The sequence below is a fragment of the Muntiacus reevesi genome, chromosome 11, assembly GCF_963930625.1.
Source record: "Muntiacus reevesi chromosome 11, mMunRee1.1, whole genome shotgun sequence".
Taxonomy (NCBI): domain Eukaryota; kingdom Metazoa; phylum Chordata; class Mammalia; order Artiodactyla; family Cervidae; genus Muntiacus; species Muntiacus reevesi.
This window is the reverse complement of record NC_089259.1, coordinates 14,142,619-14,168,859: the sequence shown is the minus strand read 5'-3', so window position 1 is coordinate 14,168,859 and position 26,241 is coordinate 14,142,619. Positions and strand designations below refer to the sequence as shown.

The following is a 26,241-nucleotide window of genomic DNA, read 5'->3' as shown; positions in this document are numbered from 1 at the left end:
GTAGCTTAATACAACCCAAATTAACAGCCTAGGTTCTGAAAGTTCCCTTACTGAAGAAACGCTTTTTGAGTTTAATTTTAATATAACTGACATTGTATTAGTTTCAGGTATACACGGTAATGATTCAGTCAAGTGTATACCCTGGAAAAGGATCACCACAGTAAGTCTAACTTATGACAGCAAACATAGTTGAAAAAAAATTTTTTTCTTGCAATGAGATCTTTTGGGATCTCTTCTCTCAGCAACTTTCAAATGTGCAATAAACTACTATTAAATATAGTCAGCACTGCCCATGTGATATTGTCATGACTTACTTATTTTGTAATTAAAAATTTGTTCTTATTTATTTGATTTTAAAAACAAACAAGCTTTAAAGAAAACACTTGTAACAATAACCATTGTTTTTATGCAGTCAATAGGCAATCTAATATATATATTTCAATTCTAAAAAACAAACAAACAAAAAAACACACCAGGTATCGTTTTAAAGTTAAAAAACACCAACCTCTTTAACCTCATGTAGTTTTCATTGGCAGCAGGTCGGCATTCAGCTCTTTGTACCACTATTCCTTCCAGTGAAAGCTTATCTTGAATGGAAAGAAAAAAATTAACAAATGTATTTAGATAACATTTATCATTTTCAAGACTGTATTTTGACATACTAACCACAGTAACTGATCACAATCAAATATAGTCAAAAATATAAATCAAGGAAAGAAAAGGGATATTTTTAAGTTTATAGCGGTATCACTGATCAGAATAGCAAAAAAAAAATGTATTCGTAGCTAGTAAAAAACTAGGCTCCTGTCAGGTTTATTTACAGACTGCTGCAGCCCCTTGCCAATAACAGCTTTTATACACTTAGCTCTTTCTAAAGAAAGTGGCTTTAAAGGGCACAAAATCAAATAAATATTTGAAGGGTGTACAGGCTATATCATCTGTGAAGGGTGTACAGAGAAGTAACTTCTGAAAACACAGTCTAAAGCACTAAATCAAAGGTATATACATAATGCGTTATTTGAATGCGTGGGTACGCACACATATATGTGCAAAAAACAAAATTCTAGAATACCTGTGACTAGAACGGCCAGACTAAAAAATACTGTGAAACTAGTCAGGTTCTTGCCTAGGTTAGAGAGAATACCAGTTCCGCCTGCCAGCTGCTCTTTTATTTTTAGCAAAATGATTAATGTGGGTGTGGCAAAACTAGAGCTTTTAAATGTTATGAATATTTGTCCAAACAGAAGGAAAAATTTTCGCTGTTAGTAAGAATTCTTACGGTGACACTGATACAACATTCAGAGAAACAAAAGTTAGCACCCACTACTGTGCGCCCACTAGGCACCAAGTCACTTGAGATCTCATCTTATTTGATAATGCACGCATGACTGACCCCCGGTGGCACCAGCTTTACCGCAGTCTGGAAATGGATGACTATGGTTAGGAACAGTTACGGCTCAATATCATATTTCTAAGAGAATTCACCCAAGTACTCAGGAGAGATTCAGGAACTCCTTTGGCTCCTCAGCAGTGCATTTATGATCCATCTTTGGAGGGCCAATGACCTCATACATCCCACAAACATTAACCAAGTGCCTACCATGCGAAGGGAACCGTCTAGGCACTGCAGAATGGAAGACGACTGAGAGGCAGCACTGTCTTCAAGAAGCGCGCGGTTCACTGGGCAAACAGATGAACTGACCGAAACGTAAAGCGCAGATGCAACCACGCCCACATGACTTATATCAGGAAAATTCTCCGGACTTTCCTGGTGGTCCTGTGGTTCAGAATCCACCTGCCAATGCAGGGGACATCGGTTCCAAGCGCCTCGAGGCAACTAAGTCCGTGCGCCAGAGCTACTGCGCCCACGCGCTCTAGAGCCCTAGGGCCGCAACTGCGGAGCCCGAGAGCCGCAGCTGAGGAAGCCCGCGCTCCGTAACAAGAGAAGCCGCAAAGTGAGAGGCCGGAGCACTGTAACTAGAGTAGCCCGCACGCAGCAACAGAGGCCCAGCATATCCATATCCATACATGAGGTCTTCCACACGCCAAAAATTTTATGGTGATCTTTTGTGGTTTTTGTCTCCAAAATCCTGTAACTCCTTATTACGGCCCCTAAGTACTAACTGCAAACACACAGTTATGCAATAGTTTGATGCAACATAAGCACAAACCTCAAGGTACAGGCTGACAGACGATGGCAAAGAGTGATGATGAGAAGCATGTCTACCTTATACCAAAATATGGCAGGAAGGAAAGAATAAGCAGGCTGAAATTATTTCATATTAAATTTAAATTCTAAAAGTAATTTCCTTACTAATGAAATTTAGTAAGATTAAAATTTGAATTTTTTAAAGCAAAAACAAATCTTATATTCAAGCATGCCCCTCCACTGAAGCTGAAAGTTCAAGCTAGAATGATTCTTGTCATAACAATCACAAGATTTGGGAATGACTCCAATCTACAGGGCCTTAAATGCATGAGAAAGCCTACTACTGAAACATAAATTAATCCTTTTTTAAATCTAGAATACTGTCTCCAAAGATAATTTAGTTGCATACCCATGTGTTTACTAATGTTGAATACTAAAAAGCTACCTTTCAAATACCACCTGTGACTGTTCCCCACTTATTTAGCAGTACCTGCTCCTGGGTGGGGGCTTTCCTGGTAGCTCAGCTGGTAAAGAATCCGCCTGCAATGCAGGAGACCCTGGTTTGATTCCTGGGCCGGGAAGAGCCCCTGGAGAAGGGATAGTCTACCCACCCCAGTATTTTTGGGCTTCCCTGGTGGCTCAGACGGTAAAGAATCTGCCTGCAATGCGGGAGACCTGGGTTCAGAAGATCCCCTGGAAAAGGGAAAGGCTACCCACTCCGGTACTCTTGCCTGGAGAACCCCCGTGGACAGAGGGGCCTGGCGGGCTACGGTCCATGGGACAGCAGAGTCGGAAGGGACTGAGCGACCAGGTACAGCACAGCACAGCACTCTCGGGTGGACGGGGTGAATTTAGTTTGTATTTAAAAGCTTCTGCTGAAGACGTCTCACACTTATGATACCTGAAAGAGTAACAGGCATCTAAAGCACCTACCTGCTTTAACCTGGCCACCACTCATCACCACTCTTCTCCAACAAGGTCAAAGTAGGAAAATTCACTTCCCCAAACCATGATTTCCTGTCCATCATATTCTCTTTTCAAATCTAAAATAGCTTCTCAAATGAAAGGAAAAGTCTTCATCAGCAGCAATGAAAATTTCCATCAACTGGCTGCTCTTAAATAAGGCCACATCTCTGTTCACTCTTTGCCCTTTCCCCTCTCTTCCAAAATAAAATTTAAAAAAACAATTTACTTATAACACAGCCCCCTAAGCAAGATATAAAACCGTCACACACTTTTAAAACCTCACAGGAACATGCTTTCATTTTTTTTCCCACTAAACTGTGCTGCTTCTCTAAAACACTGCTTAAGATTTCAGGGGAAAGCTATTATATATTACATTTTAAGACAGCTGAAAGCACTCACTTGCACACCACTGCTGTTATTTACAGATCATATTAATTAATACAGGAACCCTGACTTAAAACTACTTTGTTGGCTCAATTTGAAAGACTATAAATACTTGAAAAATGAGCTTTTTTCATGTATTTTTAAAATATTTAGAGTGCCTTTTATGTAAAAAGTAATGCCAACACATCAGGAATAACACAGAAATATGAAAGTTGGCTCCTGCCCTCAAGGAGCAGAGTCTAGTGCGGCCATTCACAAATGTGAGGATCCAAAAAAACTTTTTATGTGGATTTTATCTACTGATATTGACCATACTAGAAATGAAAACTGAAAAATGCTTAGAAAATCAGAGTGAAAAAGGCAAAAACGCTTGATATCATTAGGAAATAGTTTTGATTTCCCAGGCCCCTGGAAAGTGTCTCAGGGACCCATCCTCTACCTAGTGGCTTCCAGATTACTTTCTGGGAGCTTGCTGGTATGAGACAGTATATAAACTACACTAACACATGAGGAGCACTTCTGCTAGGCCTCCACTTAACCCACTTCTAGATTACCAAGGCTCTCAGTTTCCCTCTTAAATATGGTGACAGATGCCCAGAGCTTGCTATACACTAGTGGGTAGTAGGTTAATCTCTATTACTCCCACACACTTCTGCTCAAGCTATGCTAGAACTTGTTTATGCTAATTTTACTGCTAGTAATTATGCAATTTAATTATATAGTATATAATCCTATTAATTATGAGTATGGGGGAGGGAGACTTTCTATGAAAACTAAGTTTAATGCTTTGTAAGATGTGCTATGGGCTTCCCTGGTGGCTCAGTGATAAACAATCTGCCAGCAAAGCAGGAGATGCAGATTTGATCCTGGGTCGGGAAGATCTCCTGCAGAAGAAAATGGCAACCCACTCCAGTATTCTTGCCTGGAGAAACCCATGGACAGAGAAGTCTGGCTGGACGGTAGCCAATGGGGTTACAGAGAGTCAGACACCACTGAGCAGCTAAAGAACAGCAAGATGTGACCTAAAGACAAGTTGCTAAAAACCTGTCAGATTAGGTACTGGACTGACGACTAGAGACTGGAAGAGAAACAAAAGTATGGAAGGATTCTACATTTGTATTGTCTCACTGTGTCTAAAGTCTTGCTCTTTTTTCAAGAAACCAAAATTAAAAATCTAAATTAAATTATGGGTTTACTCTCCACAAGAGAGAAATCAGATAATCAGCATCCTGCACTGACAGCAAAGGCCTTGTCCTACATGTACACTGGTGACCAAATGTACATTTGTGGCTCTTAACGTGTTTAAGGCAGTAGGAATACGTTCTATTATCATTTTATGATTCCCAACCTTTTAATTTAACTACTGGAAGGACTACTGCTCCTTCCACAGAGGCTATTCTACTGTACTAAGTAGAATTTATTATCGTTTATGAGGGTTATCTTTCCTTAGGCCTGGCCATTTGTTCAACTTTTCTTTAGTTTCTGGGAACTATTCCAGGACCTCTTCTAAATTTTCTCACCTCCCCCGCTTCTTGAGCTAGACTGGTTTGCTTACTGGTTTCTGCTCTTTGGAGCCCAAAGAATCTTCATGAGTATGAACACACACCTTTGTGATGGTATTTTATTGATCTATATACTGCCACCTAGTTTCAGAAAAAAACTGAGTTACACAAAGTGCATTCTTATAACAAGAATGGAAGCATCCCAATTCTAAATCTGTCACTAAACAGCGGAGTTACTTTGGAGAAGTTACTTCACATCTCTGGGTCTCGGCATCCATATGCATAAGGAAGTCACTGGGATCTCTTCCAATTCTCTTTCACTAAAATTAACAAAACAAAACTGGCCCTTCCCTCCAACTGGGGATGTTTTATTGTTTCATCAATATCTATTTTGTTTGCCCTAATACTTTCTAAAAGACCCAGACATAATTAAATTTTCTTTGAGTAGGAATTAGAGAAAAATGCTTTCTGGGAACGACAAAGAGAAAACGTTGAGAAGCTGTCCAGGACTTGAAAACACACAAACTTCTTTTTTTAAGCTAGACCTTCCTACTCTTTATCTCAGTTTGACATATACTACTGTATGATGATAGGCTTCCCTGGTGGCTCAGACGGTAAAGCGTCTGCCTACAATGTGGGAGACCTGGGTTGGATCCCTGGGTCAGGAAGATCCTCTGGAGAAGGAAATGGCAACCCACTCCAGTACTCTTGCCTGGGAAATCCCATGGACGGAGGAGCCCGGTAGGCTACAGTCCATGGGATCGCAAAGAGTCGGACACGACTGAGTGCCTTCACTTCACTGTATGATGATGGAGAAGGAAATGGCAACCTACTCCAGTACTGCTGCCTGGAGAATCCCACGGACAGAGGAGCCCGGCGGGCTATCGTCCATGGGGTCGCAGAGGGTCAAACATGACTGAGACTAACACACACACACAGTATGGCATAGAACCCGAGAGAAACGACTGACTGGCACTTTTTACAGGTTAAGGGCCTGGCTAGTCTAAACAAGTTAAAGTGACAGGTAAGCAGGAAGGGTGCCTATTAACACTGGCACGTAAGTAATGAGAGCAGTGTGTTAAGAAGACGTTGGGCATCAGGAAGTTACAGGCATTCATTTCCACGAGACCACTCTGGATCCAGTTCAACAGGCCTTTAAGAGCACTGCCAACTCAAGTTAAAACACAGACAAGGTTAGAGTCAAGGTTCTGGGCTAATCCTTGAGGCCTTGAAGCTACTTCCCAGATTCTTTACCTCACACCTGTGTCTGTCCTCTCCGGAAAAGGACTAAAGAAACAGTATTTCAAGAGATCAACAGCATTTAAAAGGTAAACCATTGTTTCATATTCCTGCTAGTCTCCACTGTTCTCATTTAAGATCTTTTCCTAGCAGTTTCTGCCTGAGGTTAGGGTAAGGCCTATTAATACAAGCTACTTGGCATCTTAACAAACTAGTTGGGCAAAGTTTCTATCCCTGTATTATTAAGAAGGTGTTTCTAATTGTATTCAAATTTGTGAACTGATGCTCTGCTCTACTTAATATTCAGGAATTTAAGGAATAAAAGATCATACTCAGATTTCAGTAAGCCTACAAAGTCAGTATTTTATTAATTACTTCAAAAGCAACACAATGAGCAGCCATTTAAGTATTCCGCTGAATTATGTTATGTAGTGTCTTCTTGTAATGATATTCAAATCACAAACATGCCTGAATAGCTGGGAATTCCCAGTTTTAAATCGAATACTAAAACCATAATTTTGAGGGTTAGATTTAGGATTAGAAAACATCTCGGTTTCCTCATTCATAGTACTTGCTCTTCAACTTCTCCCCTGTGGACTGGGAGAAAGAAGGTTTCTGTACATTCCTATACAAGGGATGTTGTAATCCTCAAGATTATCTGTGAATGACAAGACTGGCTGCCCAGGAGAAGAAAGAAAAGTGTGACCTAAGGTACAAAATCAAAGACCAATGATTTAAATGTACAAAGGAGTCTGGACTGCTCTATGGGTCTACGGAAGCCATGACAAACTTTTGATCAAAGAAATAACTTAGTGAACAACATTTTAAAAATAAACATTTGTCTTTTAATGTTTATGAAGCAAGTTCACAAGCTATTTTTCCTCCTACACTTTACAATAGGTCTCCTTTTTGCTTGTTATACATAATTAATATACACAATATGTATAATTATATATATATAATTAATCAGTATAAATTCTCAAATACAGATATGGGTATGATGTACATAAACAGACATGACGTCTAACCTAAAAGCTGCTTTTAAGAATAAGAGGTTGAATAAAACCCAGAAATAAAACTATCATTTGAAAAAATGAAGCAATACTGTTTTATAATAATAAATGAAAAAGAAAATCATAGTACTGAAATAGTCTGTTTTAGTAAAACCTTCATCAAAAGGTGCTATCCACTTGCACTAGAAATTAGAAAGAATTTAAGAACAACAGCAACCATGATTATATGAATAGAAAAACAAATCCTTCCAGGAAAGATTAAGTCTCCAGGAAAAGGCTTTGACCACAGGGCTGCGTTACAGGTAAATAGTATCAAACATGGTGCAAGCTGTGATGAGAGGGACAAAAGAAGAAAAATACAGATCCCGGTACTTAAGAAAGCCTGTAGTATAGTTGAGATACAACATTAACAAAATACTTAAGAGACAATCTGATGACACATTTTCTCATCACTGAATATGATTCAAGTTCCATTAATTTCATCCTCAATAACCCCAGTTCTCTTCACCATGTTTAATAACTACTAATACCACACACTAGTTTAGTTCTTTACAAATTTCAAGATACTTTAATAAGAAGTGATCCTCATAACCACAGAGTAGAAATTATGCCCTCATCATTAAGAACTCCTTTGAGGTAAGTTTGCTTTACTGAGCTCATCAATTTCCTGAATATAGTAGTTCTTCAATTCTGCTTGGTCCTAAGAATCACCTGGGGAGCTTTTTAAAAACTACTGGGTCCACTCTCAGAGATTCTACCTTAATTGCATTGTGTGGGCAAGAGGTGTTTTTACACACTCACTAGACAACTCTAATACGCAGCAGGCAAGGCTGAGAACTGCTGCCCTGATACTTCTCTCCTCCTCTCCCCCAACAGCTTCACCTTTCCCTGTCTCTCTGTTAATTGAATTTCCTGGTGGTGTGGGGATAGCAGCTTACAGAACTGCTCAAATATGCCATCAAATCTAAGATGCCATCAATTGTAACATTCACCATTATCTTATGTGCCACCAAGGAAGACAAAATACTACCATGAAAATTTTACAAGTCCATGATTTTAAGACATACCCCGATAACAGAAATGTTAGATGTAAAGAATACGATAAGCGTTCTCCATCCCTGATTTACAATCACTCTGTTCTCTGTAAGAAACTCCAGTCCTCCTGTGAACCACCATATCCTGTCCTGCTGGTTCAGGCCCCCACCCCCTACCTCCCCACCCCCCACCCCCGCCCCCATCTCATCACTAATAACACAGGAGAACCTAAAGGGAAGATGGTAACACGAGGGACAGTGGCAAGGGACAGCATTTGGGGGCAGAGACTCTTTTGGTCCCTGATTTCACAGCAATATTCACTTTACAATTTTTCAAAGTCATACTCCTCATTTTGAGATTGTAGACAATGATTATTAACTTAAAACATCTTCTGAAAGAGAAGGCAAAATTCTGTTTTGCCAAATTGCACTATAAAAATGAGTTCTCTACAATAATATAATTTCAGTGTTCATTTGATGGCTCATAGAAATGCTTTGCTCATCTAGTTACAATAAAATTTTCCAGTGAATAATAATGCATAGTCTGCACTTCAAAAAAAAAAAAAGAGCACACTCATTTTAAAAACTCAAATGACTTTTGCTTACAGAATTATAAAACACAGGTTTCCCTGCAACACTCATCTCCCAAAGTACATTTAAAATGTGAATTAGCATGATTTGTAAAGTGTTTTCAAGATTACCTTTGTAATGAAAAGTAAAGAAACAGTGGAATGGAATTTTGTTAGAACTTCTCCTTTAGTCTATCATTTTTATCTGTGCTCTTTTTGACACAAAGCGCTTTAATCTTTTCTACACTTCTCAAGTGGGGTTTAAAAGTTTGCTGAAGCAGCAGTTTCCTGGGTTTCTTTGAAGACTCAGTTCAACACTGTAAAACACTTACAAGCTTATTCCTCTGACTGGAATTACACATCCACATCACCATTCTGCCAGAAGCTATAGTGAATGAGTCCCAGGAGGACATGACACTGCATAGTTGGTGAGATACTGCGGTCAGTCAGCTCCACAAGCTGGGTGAGACAGTACTTGTGCTGATGAAGCCCAGTACCAGACAACATCTAATGCAGAAAACTTTCATATTTCAAAACAAAACTAAAGTTTTGGCATTTGAACAGAATTAGGTTAACACAGAAAAATCCGTGATTCTTAAACTATGTTAATACATAGCACTGTCTCCTTTATTTTTCAACAGCAAAAAGAAACTAAAGTAACATAATTATAGCTGAATATCAAAACGAGTATTTCTCAATTCAATGCTATTAACAGGAGGCTATGAAAAACAAGAAACGCATACATTAAAAAAAAAAAAACTCAGTTTGTGAAAGGTATAGGAAGGTCAAGCCAAAGAGGAATCAGAGGACATGAAAGTCAGACGGCCAAAGGTTAGCCAGATTTTGGAAAATGAACAGATAAAGATATCACTACAGATCAAGTAGAGGGGTATCAAATTCAAGTGAAGAAGAGAGACCCAGATTAATAAGTTTCAAAAAATACGGAGAAGTTCACAGCAGAGACACAGTGACAGGTTTAAGTAAAAATTAATAGCTGCTGCTCTTTCTGTAGCTGGCTTCACTTTCTTAGTGCAGCAACAAGAAATCTTTTTTTAAGAAAAAAAGGAATTAATGCACGCAGGTGAAAATAACCAAAAAGATTTGGTAGAGGCAGAGAATGAAGAACCAAAAACCCCATGTTTTTAATAAAGGCAGCTTCATCCCTTTTCCTTGAAAAGGAGGGTCTGAATTTCATAAAGGAGTCATCTGTTGAGCCTAAGGGAATTACCAAATCTTTTATCTTCCAACCAAGAGAGAGATCTTCTTGGTAAGGTTCTACTTCCTTATGACAGGAAAATATCTCTGGCATATTCTGTGTCAATCACGTTATTGACGATGACCTCATTTCCCATCAAGAGTTGGCAGATAAGAATTCCCATTGGCCTGGAATAAGTTCTGCCTAATGTAGACACTGGAAGATTAGCATCACCATACAGCAGGAAGATTTTGCTAAAATTTGGTTAGGCACTGGGCCTAAGCAGTGAATATACTCAGAACAAGAACCTGTCAGTGACACTGTTTAAGTTCTCAAAGTCGGCGATCACCAACAGGAACACAAATTAGAAATGTTGGTGAGTGAGGATATGGAGAAAGGGAAACCTCATACACTGTTGGGGATAGGTAAACTGGTGCGGCCACTGTGGAAAACAGTATGGAGGTTTCTCAAAAACTAGAAATGGAGCCACTGTACGAATTAGCAATTCCACTTCTGAGTATATACTCAGAGAAAATTCTAGTCTGAAAAGATGTATACAAGGACCCCAATATTCACAGCAGCATTACTTACAGTTGTGAAGGTATGGAACAACCTAAGGGTCCATCCCCAGGTGAGTGGCTAGAGAAGATGTGGTGTGTGTGTGTGCGCACGCACACACACACACACACACACACACAGACACACACACACACACGTGCACAATGGAGTACTACTCGGCCACGAAAAAGGGCGAAATGTTGCCATGTGCAACAACGTGGACAGACTCACAACAACTTAGCACGGACTTGAGCTAGGTGAAACAGGTCATGCAGAAAAAGACAAACACTGCATGGTGTCGCTTGTATGTGAAATCTAAAAAAGAAAACAAAAGCCAGATAACACCAAGTGCTGGAGAAAATGTGGGCAAACAGGAAGCCACAGGCGCTGCTGCTGTGAGAGCACAGTGGTGGAGCGCATCCTGGGAGTCAGCTGGGAGTGCTAAGTGAAACTGAACGTGCCCAGCAAGCTCTCCCCTGGGCATCTGCCACACGAGTTTCCACAGACACCTAGCAGAGGACATGCTTCACACTGCTCACCACAGTGAGGGACTGAGGCAGCCTGGGGGTCCATCACCACGGAATCAAAAACAACATTCACTGAGTGTCTAGGTGTGAAATACTCTGTGTCACGCAGAGGTAGTGAAATGTGTATATACTACAGCAGCCTGAACTAATGCGAAAAACAGAGCTGAATGAAGGGAAAACAGATATACAGATGTATGTGAGAAAATACACCTTCAAAGGTGACGGAAGGGCTCTTTTATATGTGTGATTACAGATGTCTATGATAGACACTTAAAAAAAAATATCTTTCTGCCTGCAAAGCATATGAAATCTTCAAGTCTAGCGGTCAAGTGGATTCAAACGAGCTCATCTTTGCTGTGTAGGTTAAGCCCTTCTGCTTAACCAATTCACGGATTGCTTCAGTCTGGATCTGCAGTGAGGCAGAGAAACGTGGTCACACAAACCCATGGATGTCCGCCTCGGAATAGTTATTGAAGCACCATTTTTACAGTTTTCGGGCTGTGTGGACTTGACTGACATGACTCTCCCCACCCTCAGCCCCCAAAGCAAGTAAATATAAGCTTAGAATAGGCTAAGAAGAAGACAACCTGGCTTTCTCCTCAGAAGCACATGCACCGTAACAGCGGCAATGAGCAACAAACGCCCTGTGATTAATGTAAACTGCAATCATCTTGCTTTGATGGGGATGGAGTGGAGCAACGCAGAGAAGGCGGGGTCTCCTGGGTACCATTTTTCTTTCTTAAGACTGCAAGTTGGGAGCTACAGGACATTAAAAAAAAAAAAAAAAGTCCTATAGATTCTTCTCAGCTTCCAGTGAGGCACTAGGACAAGCCTGCTGTGACACCACTGTTGCCCCGCCATGGGTGGCAAACACATCTTACAGGTCAGGTTTGCAGAAGCCAAGAACGTCAGAGCGAAGTCTACAGTGAGAAAGGGCAGTCAAGGGTTAGAGGCACACGATAGGGTAGTTCACGGCCACGGAAAGCCAGAAGGAAAACGGACACACACCAGTAGGTTTAAAAATCAGAAGGCAGAAGCGAGCGAGTCAGCAGGTGTAAGGGGGCCCGGGGGTGATGGCTGAAGAGGTCAGTGTCCTGCCTCAGGCGCCCAGCCTCTAGCAGCACTACCCCCAAGGGCTCCCTCAGGAAGGCATCGGTAAACGGGCCAAACAGCGTAAAACGCAGCAGACCAAGGCTTACACAGAATTCAACTACCTGGCTTTATTTAAACATACAAAGAAAATCTGAGCACAGTCTCCACCACTATACTACAGCTACGTTCTGTTGATTCTGGTGTCTCATGTGCATTGTAAACAACTGTTTGGTTGGGACCTATAGAACAAAAGTCAAATTAACCTAAGAACTTTTTTGAATGAGAAAAACTGGTTTAGGAAGCTTCAATGAAGTCTTCCCAATGGGCCTTACAGAGCTAAAAAAAAAAAAAAAAAAGCAATTAAGAAAATCCACAAAAAACTTGGAAAAAAACAAAAAAGGTCTACCATTACCTCAATGAGGCAAAGTTTTTTTCTTTCTTTTAAAAAAAGGGGTTAGCACAAATGAATTTTCGAGGATTCTTTGGATCAGGATAGGTAGAATAGACATTTATGTGACTGAAACAGGATTGCTACACTTCCTGGGGTGGGCTTCCCTCACGGCTCAGTCAGTTGAAGAATCTGCCTGCAGTGCAGGAGACCCGTCCCTGGGTCAGCAAGATTCCCTGGAGAAGGAAATGGCAACCCACTCCTGTATTCTTGCCTGGAGAATCCAGGCAATGGACAGAGGAGCCTGGCGGGCTACAGCACATGGGGTCGCAACAGCTGGACACGAGTTAGTGACTAACCCACCCTAAGCTTCATTAAAAGAGGACTATGCCTGTAAGCGAAACTGGCATGCCTTTCCCGGTTGTGCTATTACGCGGTTGCTACTCAGATGCATTTACTACTAAGAAAAGAATTCCACTTTTAAAGTTGCGCACCCCCCGCCCCAAACCTATTCCATATTTCAGAAAAGGTCGTATCCATAGGTAAGACTTGATTCCCAAACCACAAAACCAACACACATGCAATTGTTAGAATATACCAGTAAACTTTTCTTAAATGATGCGGTGCTGAGAGGAAGCTTTAGTCTAAAGTGTTGGCCTACTATCAACAAACTATAAAGTTCTAGATAAAACACTAAAAACTCTCCAGAATGCAGTCTTTTCTGGCTCAGGTTCATGGTCTCTAAGCAAAGTGAAAGTCACTCAGTCAGGTCCGACTCTGCGACTTCATGGACTGTAGCCCCCTGGCTCCTCTCTCCATGGAATTCTCCAGAAAGAATACTGCAGTGGGCAGCCATTGCTTTCTCCAGGGGATCTTCCCAACCCAGGGACTGAACCCGGGTCTCCTGCAATGCAGGCAGATTCTTTACCTTCGAAGCCATCAAGGAAGCCCTCTCAGCAAAAACTCAGCCCTAAAAATGTTATGCCTTTGATTTCTAGTTTAATTTCAATGAACTTTTGATAAGTTCAATGATATATAAACATTGAATTCAAACTGCTATAATTAAAAATCAACTTTTTTTAATATCTGAAGAAAATCTAACATTGTTTCGAAAAAACGCAAGGCAAACATTTTTAGAAGAATCTCTACCAATAATACTCCTGTGAAGTGAAAATGAAAGTCACTCAGTTGTGTCCAACTCTTTGCAACCCCACGGACTATACAGTCCATGGAATTCTCTAGGCCGGAATACTGGAATGGGTAGCCTTTCCCTTCTCCAGGGGATCTTCCCAACCCAGGATCAAACCCAGGTCTCCCACATTTCAGGCAGATTCTTTACCAGCTGAGCCACAAGGGAAGCCCACTTCTATCAAAGTTGAAAATTTTTAAATACCTTTAATATAATAAAAATGTAAATCAATTTGACAAAATCTAAAGTCTAATTCTGTAGTTCCTCAGAATAATTTAGCAGGTAGATCAGCCAAATAATAGTGTACTGGGGACCATGTTCATATTTCTTACCACTGGGTCTTTAAATCTTAGAAATGAAAACTCAGATCCCTAAAATGTCTTGGAAAGCAATTTACGAGGGAAGAAGGAAAAAAAGAAAGGGGGGGCAGAGGGACACCATACTCACACTGCTAGAGCTCCAAAAAAAAAAGGCAACAGGCTTTGGTCTTTTCCCTCCCTTTTTGCGAACACGGGGTGGGGGGAGAGGGGGCAAAAAAAACAGCAGCAGCAAAAGAAACCCAACTAATCTGGCCCATGACATTATTTTATAGCAGGTGTTTTGAATCTGTCTCTATGTTATCTTCTCGAGCGAGCACCCGTTCCTGTGCACACACACAAACACATAAACACAAGCACACGGTTACAGTATCTTCCACAGCAGTCCAAGTCTTTGTTCAGTATGTTTAGGGTGAAACAAGCTTATGGATTTTCCATAGGAAATCTTAACCAAAAAAAAAAAAAAAATTACTGTAAAGCCTGTATATTTTTTATTTTTTTACTTGTAGGGTAAAAAGCCAACGTAACAGAACCTTTTGTTGAAAGACATGAAGAAAATTTCTTCTCACTTACTGATTCCCCAAATCAGATTCTGATTCCCCAAATCAAAATCACATGCAAATCCAATTAAACTTAAGTACAATGTCACAAATAATGGGTTTAAGTATTCTCATTTGTGTTTCTAAAATGACAACACCACTGTGAAATGTGTGGCTTTTTACAGGAGAGAAAATTCTATACACCTAGGTCCTTTCTCTTTGGGTTTCCTACTTATAATTTACTTTAAAATATGATAGCAATTCCATACATCTATATCTCTGAAAGGTGATAGCATTGTTCAGTATTAAGCCTGCCTGATTAATAACTTAATTTTGACACTGAGAAGTGAATAAAAATTCACACTTAGCTGGAGAATTAAATATATATAACGGCTTAACTGCCTGCAGGAAATTCAATTCACTGAGTAACTTTTATTTATGTCTAAGAATATCTATGAAAACCTTTTCACAGCAGGTTCCTTCCCTGATACGGTTAAATGCAAATTATCTTTTTTCCCTCTTACTCCAGAAAGCTCCTGCATACATAGCTGATACGCCACCTACTGCAAAACCGAGCTGACAGCGCAGGCGATGCTGCCAGCATTTCCATTCCATCACCAGGCTGGGGCTGAATAAAGGCGTGTTTGTGTGGTAGTGTTTCTTTTTTAAAAATCTCAACGCCAAGAAGAACAAGCTGAAATAGCGTGTTCAAAAATGGAGCGTAAAATAAACAGAAGGGAAAAAGAAAAGGACTATGAAGGGAAACACAACAGCCTGGAAGATGCTGACCAGGGAAAGAACTGCAAATCCACTCTGATGACCCTCAACGTTGGTGGATACTTATACATCACTCAGAAACAAACACTGACCAAGTACCCAGACACTTTCCTTGAAGGTATAGTCAACGGAAAAATTCTCTGCCCGTTTGATGCTGATGGTCATTATTTCATAGACAGGGATGGGCTCCTCTTCAGGCATGTCCTAAACTTCCTACGAAATGGAGAACTTCTACTGCCCGAAGGGTTTCGAGAAAATCAACTTCTTGCACAAGAAGCAGAATTCTTTCAGCTCAAGGGACTGGCGGAGGAAGTGAAGTCCAGGTGGGAAAAAGAACAGCTGACACCCAGGGAGACCACTTTCTTGGAAATAACAGATAACCACGATCGCTCACAAGGACTGAGAATCTTCTGTAATGCTCCGGATTTCATATCAAAAATAAAATCTCGCATTGTCCTGGTGTCCAAAAGCAGGCTGGATGGCTTTCCTGAGGAGTTTTCGATATCGTCAAATATCATTCAGTTTAAATACTTCATAAAGTCTGAAAATGGCACTCGACTTGTACTGAAGGAAGACAACACCTTTGTCTGCACCTTGGAAACTCTTAAGTTTGAGGCCATAATGATGGCCTTAAAGTGTGGTTTTAGACTGCTGACAAGCCTGGACTGCTCCAAAGGGTCAATTGTTCACAGCGATGCACTTCATTTTATCAAGTAATTACCTGTGCCACGAACAAAGGCAACAAGCATGCAGCCAGCCAGCTTCGGAAAACCTCGGCATCAAAGGCATCCCAAATAACGTGCCCAACCAGCTCTGTACTCAGAGTCCTGCTGCTAATCAATTACTGTGAGCTAACGGTATGTAAATTCTATCGCTAAAGATGTCCTTCTCTAGGGTGTTCCTGCTGATCAGACTCCTACACTTAAAGTGAAAACAGTGATCCTCTACATACTGTAAATAAAGACGGAATGCTTTTGCTATTTGTTTATTTTTCCTTAAGCTGTCTTTCAATCAGAATGTCTTGGGTACTTGTACAATGAACAAGCATGTACATTATCTGTCATTCTTTCAAGGAAAGGGTAATAAAATATTTTAAGGGACTATGAGACTTTAAATCCTTTCTACTCATGGCAAAAATCTACAAAGAAACTGAACTGATAAAATTAACCATTGAGAGCAAAAGAGATGTGCAGATCTACTAACACAGAGCTGTGGTGAATGCAAAACAAGACTGTAAGCATTAAAGCTATGGATTTAATTTTTAGGGCAAGCACCAAAAGCTTGCTCATAGTTTCTGTATTTCATACTAGAATTATAGGTGGATTGATATACTGCTGAAATTTCCTAGAAAACTGCTTGATGACAATAAAAAACATGAAAGCATGGCTAACTTCTTTGCGTATAGTTAATAATTACAGTAAAAAGTTACATGTGTCATTTTTTTTAAAATATGCCTTTTAATGACTTCATACAGTATTATGCATTGATGCAGTCAACTGGCAGGCTATAGCAACCCTGGCTGGACTTGCAAGTGACAAAAATCAGCCAATTCATTTCTTTGCAGACTGAACTCCAATACAGCATGGGTAACTTATTCTCAATAGAGTATACGGTATTAGAATAATGAAAAGAGTTCATTTTCAGAATCATCCTAAATATCTCATCTTTCAAGCTCAAAAATAATACATGAGTAACACTAAACATTATTCCTATGAAAGAAGTTTATTGATTCTTTTCAGTACCTCTTTTGATGGTAAATCTCAGGCTCAGTGAGTTTGTGGTCACTTCTTTAGTTCATGCTAAACAAGAAGTTATTTTTAAAAATTAGGTTTTACGTATGGCTATCTCAATTAAATAATCAAGAAAGTTAGCTTTAAAGGTGAGAACATTTTTTCCTCCCAAAGAACAGCTAAATCATTTATTTCTATGCCACTTATTTTCTTTGACTTCTAAGTACAAATAACATCTTAATTCACTCCTTTAAAATTTAACCATTAAAACTGGTCATTAAATCTTGACTTTAATAAACTTGAACAAAATATTTCTGAAAATCTTAACTGAGATTACATAAGTTAGCATCTATGCAAAAAGTTTGCTTACACATAAAAACTGAGGAGAGCTAATATTCACTCAGAACTGTAACTGACTTCCCATTACAACATCTAAGGTAATACAAAAGTTGGTTGTACATACTAAAAGAAATATTTTAAAACCTACTGTACAAAAAAAGTACTTTAAAAATCCATGTTAAAAACAAAAATCTCCACATCAACTGCATAATTTTTTTTGTATAACAAGAAAAAAGTTTATAACATCAAATTATCCCTTATGTACTTAAAAATGGCTTAATCAGGATTCAAAAGAACTATGAAAACAGAAAAAAAAAATACTAAAATCTATTTTATAAGTCACTATAATTGAACTGTCTACATACCTCTCCAGCTTATTTCCTTGGCATTTGGACTTTGTAATGTAAAAAACAACAACAACAACCAAAAAAAACAGTAATGATTTAATGTCAAAGTAAGATTTTCTCAAGGTTTCATTTCAGATAATAAAAATAGCCCTGACACATCTTTTTACAGGAGATATAGTTTGTACAAATCTCCTTAGAAGTATTACAAGTGAGGCTTTTGCATCAGTTCACAAAAGAAAATTTAACTGTTATAACAAAATTTTATTGATGGAAATCATTACTTAAGGAAATCTGCCACTGATTTTTTTGAACATCTCTAGAAAATTATTTCTAAATGCATTTAATTCCTCTTTAGGCTTTTGATAAATCATAATATCTTAAAACATTTAGTAACCTAGAAGGAAATATGGCTAGATTGATTACTCTTGCAGAAATTTTCATAAATATATCTTCAAAATCACTTGCACTGGTATTTATATATTCAAGTGTCTACATATTGTAGGTACACACGAAATACCTAGTTTTTTGAATTTTTATTGAAATATTTACGATTTACTACGTGGGGTTAGTTTTAGGTATACAGCAAAGGAACTACCTAGTGTTTAAACTTCACTACTTTAAAAAATACTGAGGAATACTTCCCACTCAAAAGGCTCAAGTAATTGTACAAAGTGCCTACTCTAAGTCAGAGTGAAGCTGTCACAACATTTTTGTTTGCGATCAATGACGAACTTCTTCCTCAAATCTTTTCTCATATTGTTCCAAAGAATAAATCACAAAATGACTCAATCTTCTTTTTCAGAAGAAAGGTAATAAGAAAACAGGCTAGTGTACTTGCCATGGGCCTAACATATATATGCGTGTATTTGGAATTATACCCCACGGTGATTGTAGCATTACCCTTAAAATATAAAAAACAAACACACAGCTTAAGGTATACTGTATTTCTAAAATGTGTATGGCAGGGTGCAGAACAAAGGGAAATGCTTACACAACTCTTCAAATGATGACTACTGTCTCAGACTGAAGATCATGATACTAATTAAGTTTGTTTGGTTTTTTTTTTTTTTAAAGAAAAGGACTTATATTTCAAGTGCTATTTTTAAGATGTTAAAAGGTAATGTTAGTATTTTTTCATATGCCAGGTACCATGCTATGAACATATATTATCTCAATTAATCCTTACGCTAACCCTAAGAAAGATGAAGAAAGAGACTCGGAGGGCTAAGGGACCTGCTAAGATCCTACAGTTACTGAGAGGTCAAGGTGAAACCAGTATTTGAAACCCAGTTACACCAGTTCCAGAGACAGCAGGAACTAGGCTTTTGCAGGCCACTTATCTCTGTAACCCCTAGAACCTGGCATAGAGCAGGCACTCATGAAGTACATGCTAAACAAATACCAAAATAGAGGCTTGCCTCACTTGATAAAAATCTCACGAAGCAGGTATTCTTAAAATGTTGAGAGAAAAATTGGATTTCGGGAAAGCAAATAATATTTTAAATGTCATGTCGTGTCATTTAAAGAACATGAGATGAATCATCTCACAAGAATAAAGAATATCCCAAATTTGTATATTGGCAAATCTAGATTTTCACATGTCAGGTTTGCTGAAAAGGGGGGTTACTTTTTATGGCTTATAAAGCCCACAGAACTTACTATGAGGAAAAAATACAGGACAGTGAAACACATATGGGCTCTGGAGTCAGACTTGGGTTCAAATTCAATTAACTTCCCCTAATGTGCTTACATGACCATAAGCAAGATTCTTTACTTCTTTGATTCTTTACTTCAACATCCTTACAGGAAAACAGATAGTAATGAACAGCTGATAGGGCATTTATATGGCTTAAATTAAATTCTAAATTACATGTGAAATCCCTGAGGAAAGAAATGGTAACCCACTCCAGCATTCTTGCCCAGAAAATCCCCATGGACAAGGGAGCCTGGCGGGCCACAGTCCGCAAGGTCACAGGGTCGGACACGACTGAGCAACTGAACAGCACCATGTAAAATGCCTTGTTCATCACAGACTTTCCACAGCCTGGTTATTACCTTATCCAGTGCAAAGGTACCTTCATGACACAACCATGAACAACAGGCACAAAAATGCACGTTGACATTAATTAGGCTTTCAACTTAGACATGAACAGAACAGAGAACTTTCAACAAATGCAAGCTTAGTACTGTGTTGAATTCTATAAGATACAAGCCTCTACTTTAAATTGCTCTAGGCAAATGCAGTTTTCAACTTTATTAGTTTAAAAATACATATGGTAAAATTTTCCTAGGACATTTATCTCCTAGCTTCATATGCAAAATCTACAAAAGCAAAATAATCACTATAACTGTTTATCAGCAATTTAAAATCAGTCAGGAATAACGTGATATCACACTCTTAAAAGATACCCCTATATAATAAATTATGATCAAATGCCTTAAGCTGCAATGGTGTCAGTCAAGGTTAAAATCAGAGCACTGGAATAATAATAATCTTGCAAATAAAGCAGAGATGTAATATGAACTATCCAAAATAGCATGCAACTTAGAAATTATTTATATTTCGGTTTTTAAATCTTTTTGATTGAAGTAGAGTTGACTTACAATGTATTAATATACGCTGTACAGCAAAAGGACTCAGTGAAACACACACATTCTTCTTTATATTCTTTCCATTATGGTTTATCCCAGGATAACTGAATACGGTTCCCTGTGCTATAGGGCAGGACCTTGTTGTTTATCCACTCTATACATAACAGTTTGCATCTACTAGACCCAAACAACCACTCCATCCATCCCCCTTTGCCCCTCCCCCATGTTTAGCTCTGAAATATATAATGGTTACTTCTGCAGCAGACTCACCTTCCTAATCATATTTTGCCTAAGTTAATAATAAAATTAATTTGCTTCTCTGAACAAACACCAAGGGGATGGTGATAAAGAAAAATGTGCTGGCAAGAGGGAAATATCTAAGATGAAAATTTGAATTTGCCTAATTTATAAAGAAGTGACTGTATTCCTGCTTCTCTTTGCAAAGATACACAATAGTTCAAGAGTTTCAATCAAACAAAAGTCACCGATACTAATGTTAAGTCTCACAAGCTATTATAAATAACTTACACTTAGTTAAATCCTTCCAAGAATGCAAAAACTATGCAATATCAAGCATTTTCTACATAAAATACAGTAACTCTAAATTTATTTAAATTACTACACATTTTGGAAAACATACTGGATACTAAAAAGTCAAACAATTATACTATATTTCCTTGCTACCTGTCTTAAAAAATTGTTCCCCAGCATAAAGTAAAAATAAATAAAATAAGATGCAGTTAACCTAATAGTACAGCAGGTTTTTCCAAACTGAGGACTCCAGAATATTCAGTTACATTTAACAGCAAATTTCACTAATTTTTTTTTTTTAAGATTTAGTTATTTTACAAATTCTTTTTTGAAGACAGGCCCAATCTTTCAAGTTATTTTGATTACAGCCTTTTAGAATCTTCAGTACACATTTTTCTACATAATTAAAGTATAAAATTGGGCAAGTCTGATTTTTAAAAAATTCCACGCTACTACTGATTTTACCTTGTTATAGGAAGTTTTTTAACTAATATTAAAGGTTCTTAAAACTGTTGAATGATACAAACTTTAATCTTAATGATTACTTGAGTTTGATAAACTTCTATGACTTCAGGTGGTTTTATAAGAACTACAACATTTAGCATTTACTTCAGGTATCTTACCATTTGATGAATTTTTATTTATACTTATTTTTAAAAAACATTAAATATAACTGTAGACATCCTAAGAAAACTACTTTGAATTCTGCATTTTTTCCTATCCATGTAAAGGAAAGATTATATCACTGTGTATAGAAATAATTATTAATAAAGGTTGATGATTATTAGACAGAAATACCAAGCAAAAGAATCTAAAAGTCACAGGTGACTTATTTATAAAAAAACAGAACCACAAACTGCAACCCACAGGCATTTATGACACATATATGTTTTACCTTTCACAACACAGCCAGAAGAAACACACCGGGATTCAATATACAGATATTCAGCTACCTTGAAAACTGAAGGCAGGCTTTATCAAAATGTCATTTTGGTTCCCAGTTATATACCACTCCTCTCTTTTTCCTATCTTATCAAAATTTAAGTATTTGGATATAAGGTAGACTGTACTTAATAAGAGGCAAGAAGGCTCAACTATCTCTCTTACAATTATATAACAAAAATTTGTATATTATAAAATTCACTACACATGAATATATAGAAAAATAGTAAAGCTTGATATAAAAATTTGGTAGGTAACACTGAGGTTGTTTAATGAAGCAAGGTTAAGCATTAAGTAAAATCATTCCCAATTGTCATTTTGTATCACCCTAAGACAATTTAAAGGATGTAACATTTTTAAGTAAATTAATTCTCTTTATTTAAAAAAACAAACAAACAAAAAGGAGTATGTACTAACAGTGGCCTTTTTGGTTCAAAGTAGTGGGAAGGAAAAGCAGTTGAAGATTTAAAAATCAAAGTAAAAAAAGACATGTCGGACTTCCCTAGTGGAGCAGTGGATAAGAACCTGCCTGCCAACTCAGGGGACACAGGTTCAATCCCCAGTCCAGGAAGACTCCACATGCCTTGGGGCAACTAAGCCCACGAGCTACAACTACCGAGCCTGCGTGCTGCAGCTACTGAGGGCCGTACGTCTGCGACAAGAGAAGTCACCGCAACGAGCAGCCTGCACACCGCATCAGAGGGCAGTCCCCGCTTGCTGCAACTAAAGAAAGCCTGAGCACAGCAATAAAGCCCCAGTGCAATGAAGAGTAATTTTTTTTTTTTTTAAAGGACATTATCAACTCTACCACTGTTAATACTGGCTAATGAAGCAAAAAAGATGAAACCTACTCTACAGAGACAAATGGTTTTCCAACAGGGGCACAACTACTACCTACCTGCCTCTACCCTTCAAAGAAATCATCTGTGGTTGTTTCGGTTTTGGGTCTTATGATACTATAAAAGACCACACTACCTTGAAAAGTATATAAATGGGTAGAAAGGAATAAGAAAACATGGGATCTGCTAGTAATCTGACCTTTTAGCAAAAATCATAACAATGCCTGCATTCACAGAGGTGTACTCTGCATCAGTTAGTACTTAGTACTATACATGCATTGTCTATCTCTGAGGTGTACAGACTGTTACTTTCCCAGCACCGTTCTTCCCTTCTTTGTTAGTAACTGAACCCTAATTCCACTGAGGTGGCAACTGTACCCAGATAAAAACTGGTATTTTCTGATGTTCTCTAAGTGCAAGGTCAAGTCATCAAGTTCTGACCAAAGGAATAGAAGCAAAACTGATAGGGTATGAATCTGGATATGGTCCTCTCACAAAGCTGGGTGAGCCTTTCTGACTTGCCCTATTGCCTCCATTTGGCTGCCCGGAATGTAGATGTGATGGTTAGAACCACAGCAGTCATTCTGGATCACCCTGAGAATGGAAGCCACAAACTAATGATGGCAGGCAGTTGCTTCTAACCATGGGACCGTCATGCCAGACCTAGACTTCTTACCTCGGAACTTCTGTACAAAGAAGAAAAACACATTTGCGTCATTGATATTTTGCGATGTCTAACAGATAGAGGTAGGCAGTATTAAAGATCTTGTTTTAACAATGAGACAACAGACCGATAGATTTAGGCAACTTGCCACAGGCACACAGCTAGCAGTTCAGTTCAGTTCAGTTCAGTCGCTCAGTCATGTCCGACTCTTTGCGACCCCATGAGTCACAGCACGCCAGGCTTCCCTGTCCATCACAAACTCCCGGAGTTCACTCAAACTCATGCCCATCGAGTCGGTGATGCCAACTAGCCATCTCATCCTCTGTTGTCCCCTTCTCCTCCTGCCCCCAATCCCTCCCAGCATCAGGGTCTTTTCCAACGAGTCAACACTTCACATGAGGTGGCCAAAGTACTGGAGTTTCAGCTTCAGCATCAGTCCTTTCAATGAACACCCAGGACTGATCTCCTTCAGGAGACTACATCAAATCCTGGCTTTAAATACTGGAAGACAACAAAGTCAATGAAAAAGGGAATCCAGTCAGTTTTCTACAGAAGAGAAACAAAAACACCACAACAGAGAAGCCACGGATGAGAAGTGTGCAGCCACAACCACAGAAAGGAAAAGGGGTAACTGGCAGGCCTGGGAATGTGTTTAACCTGGAGAGAAGCCTCTGTGAGCCAGGCAGGTTTTCCTCATTCAGGTCCAGAATCATCTCAGACTAGATCCAGAAAAATGGCTACCTAATTTCTAAAAATGAACTAAAAACTCTTAGTTTTTGCCAAAATTCTTACCAACAAAGGTCCATGTAGTCAGAGCTATGGTTTCTCCAGTAGTCATGTATGGATATGAGAGCTGGACCATAAAGAAGGCTGAGCACCAAAGAACTGATGCCTTCGAACTGTGGTGCTGGAGAACTCTTGAGAGTCCCTTGGACTGCAAGGAGACCCAAACCAGTCAATCCTAAAGGAAATCAACCCTGAATACTCATTGGAAGGACTGACGCTGAAGCTGAAGCTCCAGTATTATGGCCACCTGATGTGAAGAGCCGACTCACTGGAAAAGATCCTGATGCTGGGAAAGATTGAAGGCAAGAGGAGAAGGGGACGACAGAGGATGAGATGGTTGGATGGCATCACCAACTCGATGGACATGAGTTTGAGCAAACTCTGGGAGACAATGAAGGACAGGGAAGCCTGGCGTGCTGTAGTCCACGGGGTCGCAAAGATTCAGACATGACTGAGCAGCTGAATAACTAAATTTCTTTATGCAGATGGATGGAGGGGAAGGGTGCTTATATATTAGGTAACAAAGGAACAACTCTACAGATTTCTCTGACATAGTCAGCTTTTGTACTACTACCCCCGCCCCTGCTTTAGGCGTGGGGGTGTGTGTGAGGGTGAATGGAGAAGTGAATAATCCTCCTGTTTCCCTGCAGTATCAAGCAATTAAAATACTCTGGATGAAAAAGCATCATGTATGCTATGCTTCAGAGTCTTCTGGGAGGGAATTAAGTAAGAAAACTGAGAAAGAGAAACGTAGTCTGAAAACCTGAACTTGTGGAAGCTGGGAGACAGACATGGGCAATTTTTTTAGAAACAGTACGATGCGAAAGAAGAAAGTTACAGAATGAGCTACCTTCAGACACAGATAGGGGCCTGAGGCTTTAACCAGCGGGGTAGCCATTTGTTCCCTAAGTAGCTAGTAATATCTTCAATTTTCCAAATTAATAAGCTTGTGGCAAACTACTCAGATAATTAGACATTTCCCCCCAAGAACATGGTAACAGAAGGATCAAGAAAAGCTACTGAAAGCTTTTTTAACACAAGTTAAAATACTGGACCACAGATGCTATAGTTCACATACCTTTTAAAATAACCAGGTAAAAAATGACCTAAAGGATAATGATAAGTGAGTTTTTCTGGTTATATAACCCAAAGTTGATGATTCCTTAATAGGCAATACACACTCATCCACATATTTACAGATTTACTTTAAATTTACTTCTAAATGCATACTAATTGTTTTTGTATTGCATAGCTTTAAAAGATAAAATAGAGTTACTAGGGCTTAAAACTTTGTTTTACACAGCCACATGGATGGCAAATTATTTATAAATCATTAGAAGACTTGAACACAAGAACACAGCATAAAAGAGTTCATCGGGGGACCTCCCTGGTGGTCCAGTGGTTAAAACTTCACCTTCCAATACATGGGGTGTGGGTTTGATCCCTGGTCAGAGAGCTAAGATCCCACAGGCCTCAAGGCCAAAAAACCAAAACATAAAGCAGAAGCAATATTGTAACAAATTCAATAAAGATTTGGGAAAAAACAGTACACATCAAAAACAATATCTTTTTAAAAAAAAAGTTCATCAGAAAAAGTATTTTGAATATCTGTAAACATAAATGAAAGATGTCAACTAAGATCAACATAGTTTTTTAACCCTATATGCAAAACAGGAAAAGAGACACAGAAGTACAGAACAGACTTTTGAACTCTGTGGGAGAAGGTGAGGGTGGGATGTTTCGAAAGAACAGCATGTATATTATCTATGATGAAACAGATCACCAGCCCAGGTGGGATGCATGAGACAAGTGCTCGGGCCTGGTGGGCTGGGAGGACCCAGAGGAGTCGGGTAGAGAGGGAGGTGGGAGGGAGGATCAGGATGAGGAATACGTGTAACTCTATGGCTGATTCATGTCAATGTATGACAAAACCAACTGAAATATTGTGAAGTAATTAGCCTCCAACTAATAAAAAAAAATTAAAAAAAATAAATAATAAAAATAAATCTGCTAATCCCACAAAAAAATGAAAA

General features: G+C 38.9%; 2 protein-coding genes across 2 annotated transcripts in view; one reads left to right on the top strand and one right to left on the bottom strand.

The window, feature by feature from the left end:
• Window positions 1–26,241, bottom strand: part of GTF2F2 (general transcription factor IIF subunit 2) — a 133,461-nt gene that overhangs the window by 60,699 nt on the left and 46,521 nt on the right. Inside the window, exon 5 of the mRNA XM_065901924.1 lies at window positions 506–587. Within this exon, the coding sequence (XP_065757996.1) occupies window positions 506–587 (82 nt within the window). The remainder of the gene's footprint in view (window positions 1–505; window positions 588–26,241) is intronic.
• On the top strand, window positions 15,376–16,220 carry KCTD4 (potassium channel tetramerization domain containing 4). The gene has a single exon (XM_065902432.1). It carries the CDS (start codon window positions 15,376–15,378, stop codon window positions 16,153–16,155), a length of 780 nt encoding a protein of 259 aa, XP_065758504.1. The 3' UTR covers window positions 16,156–16,220.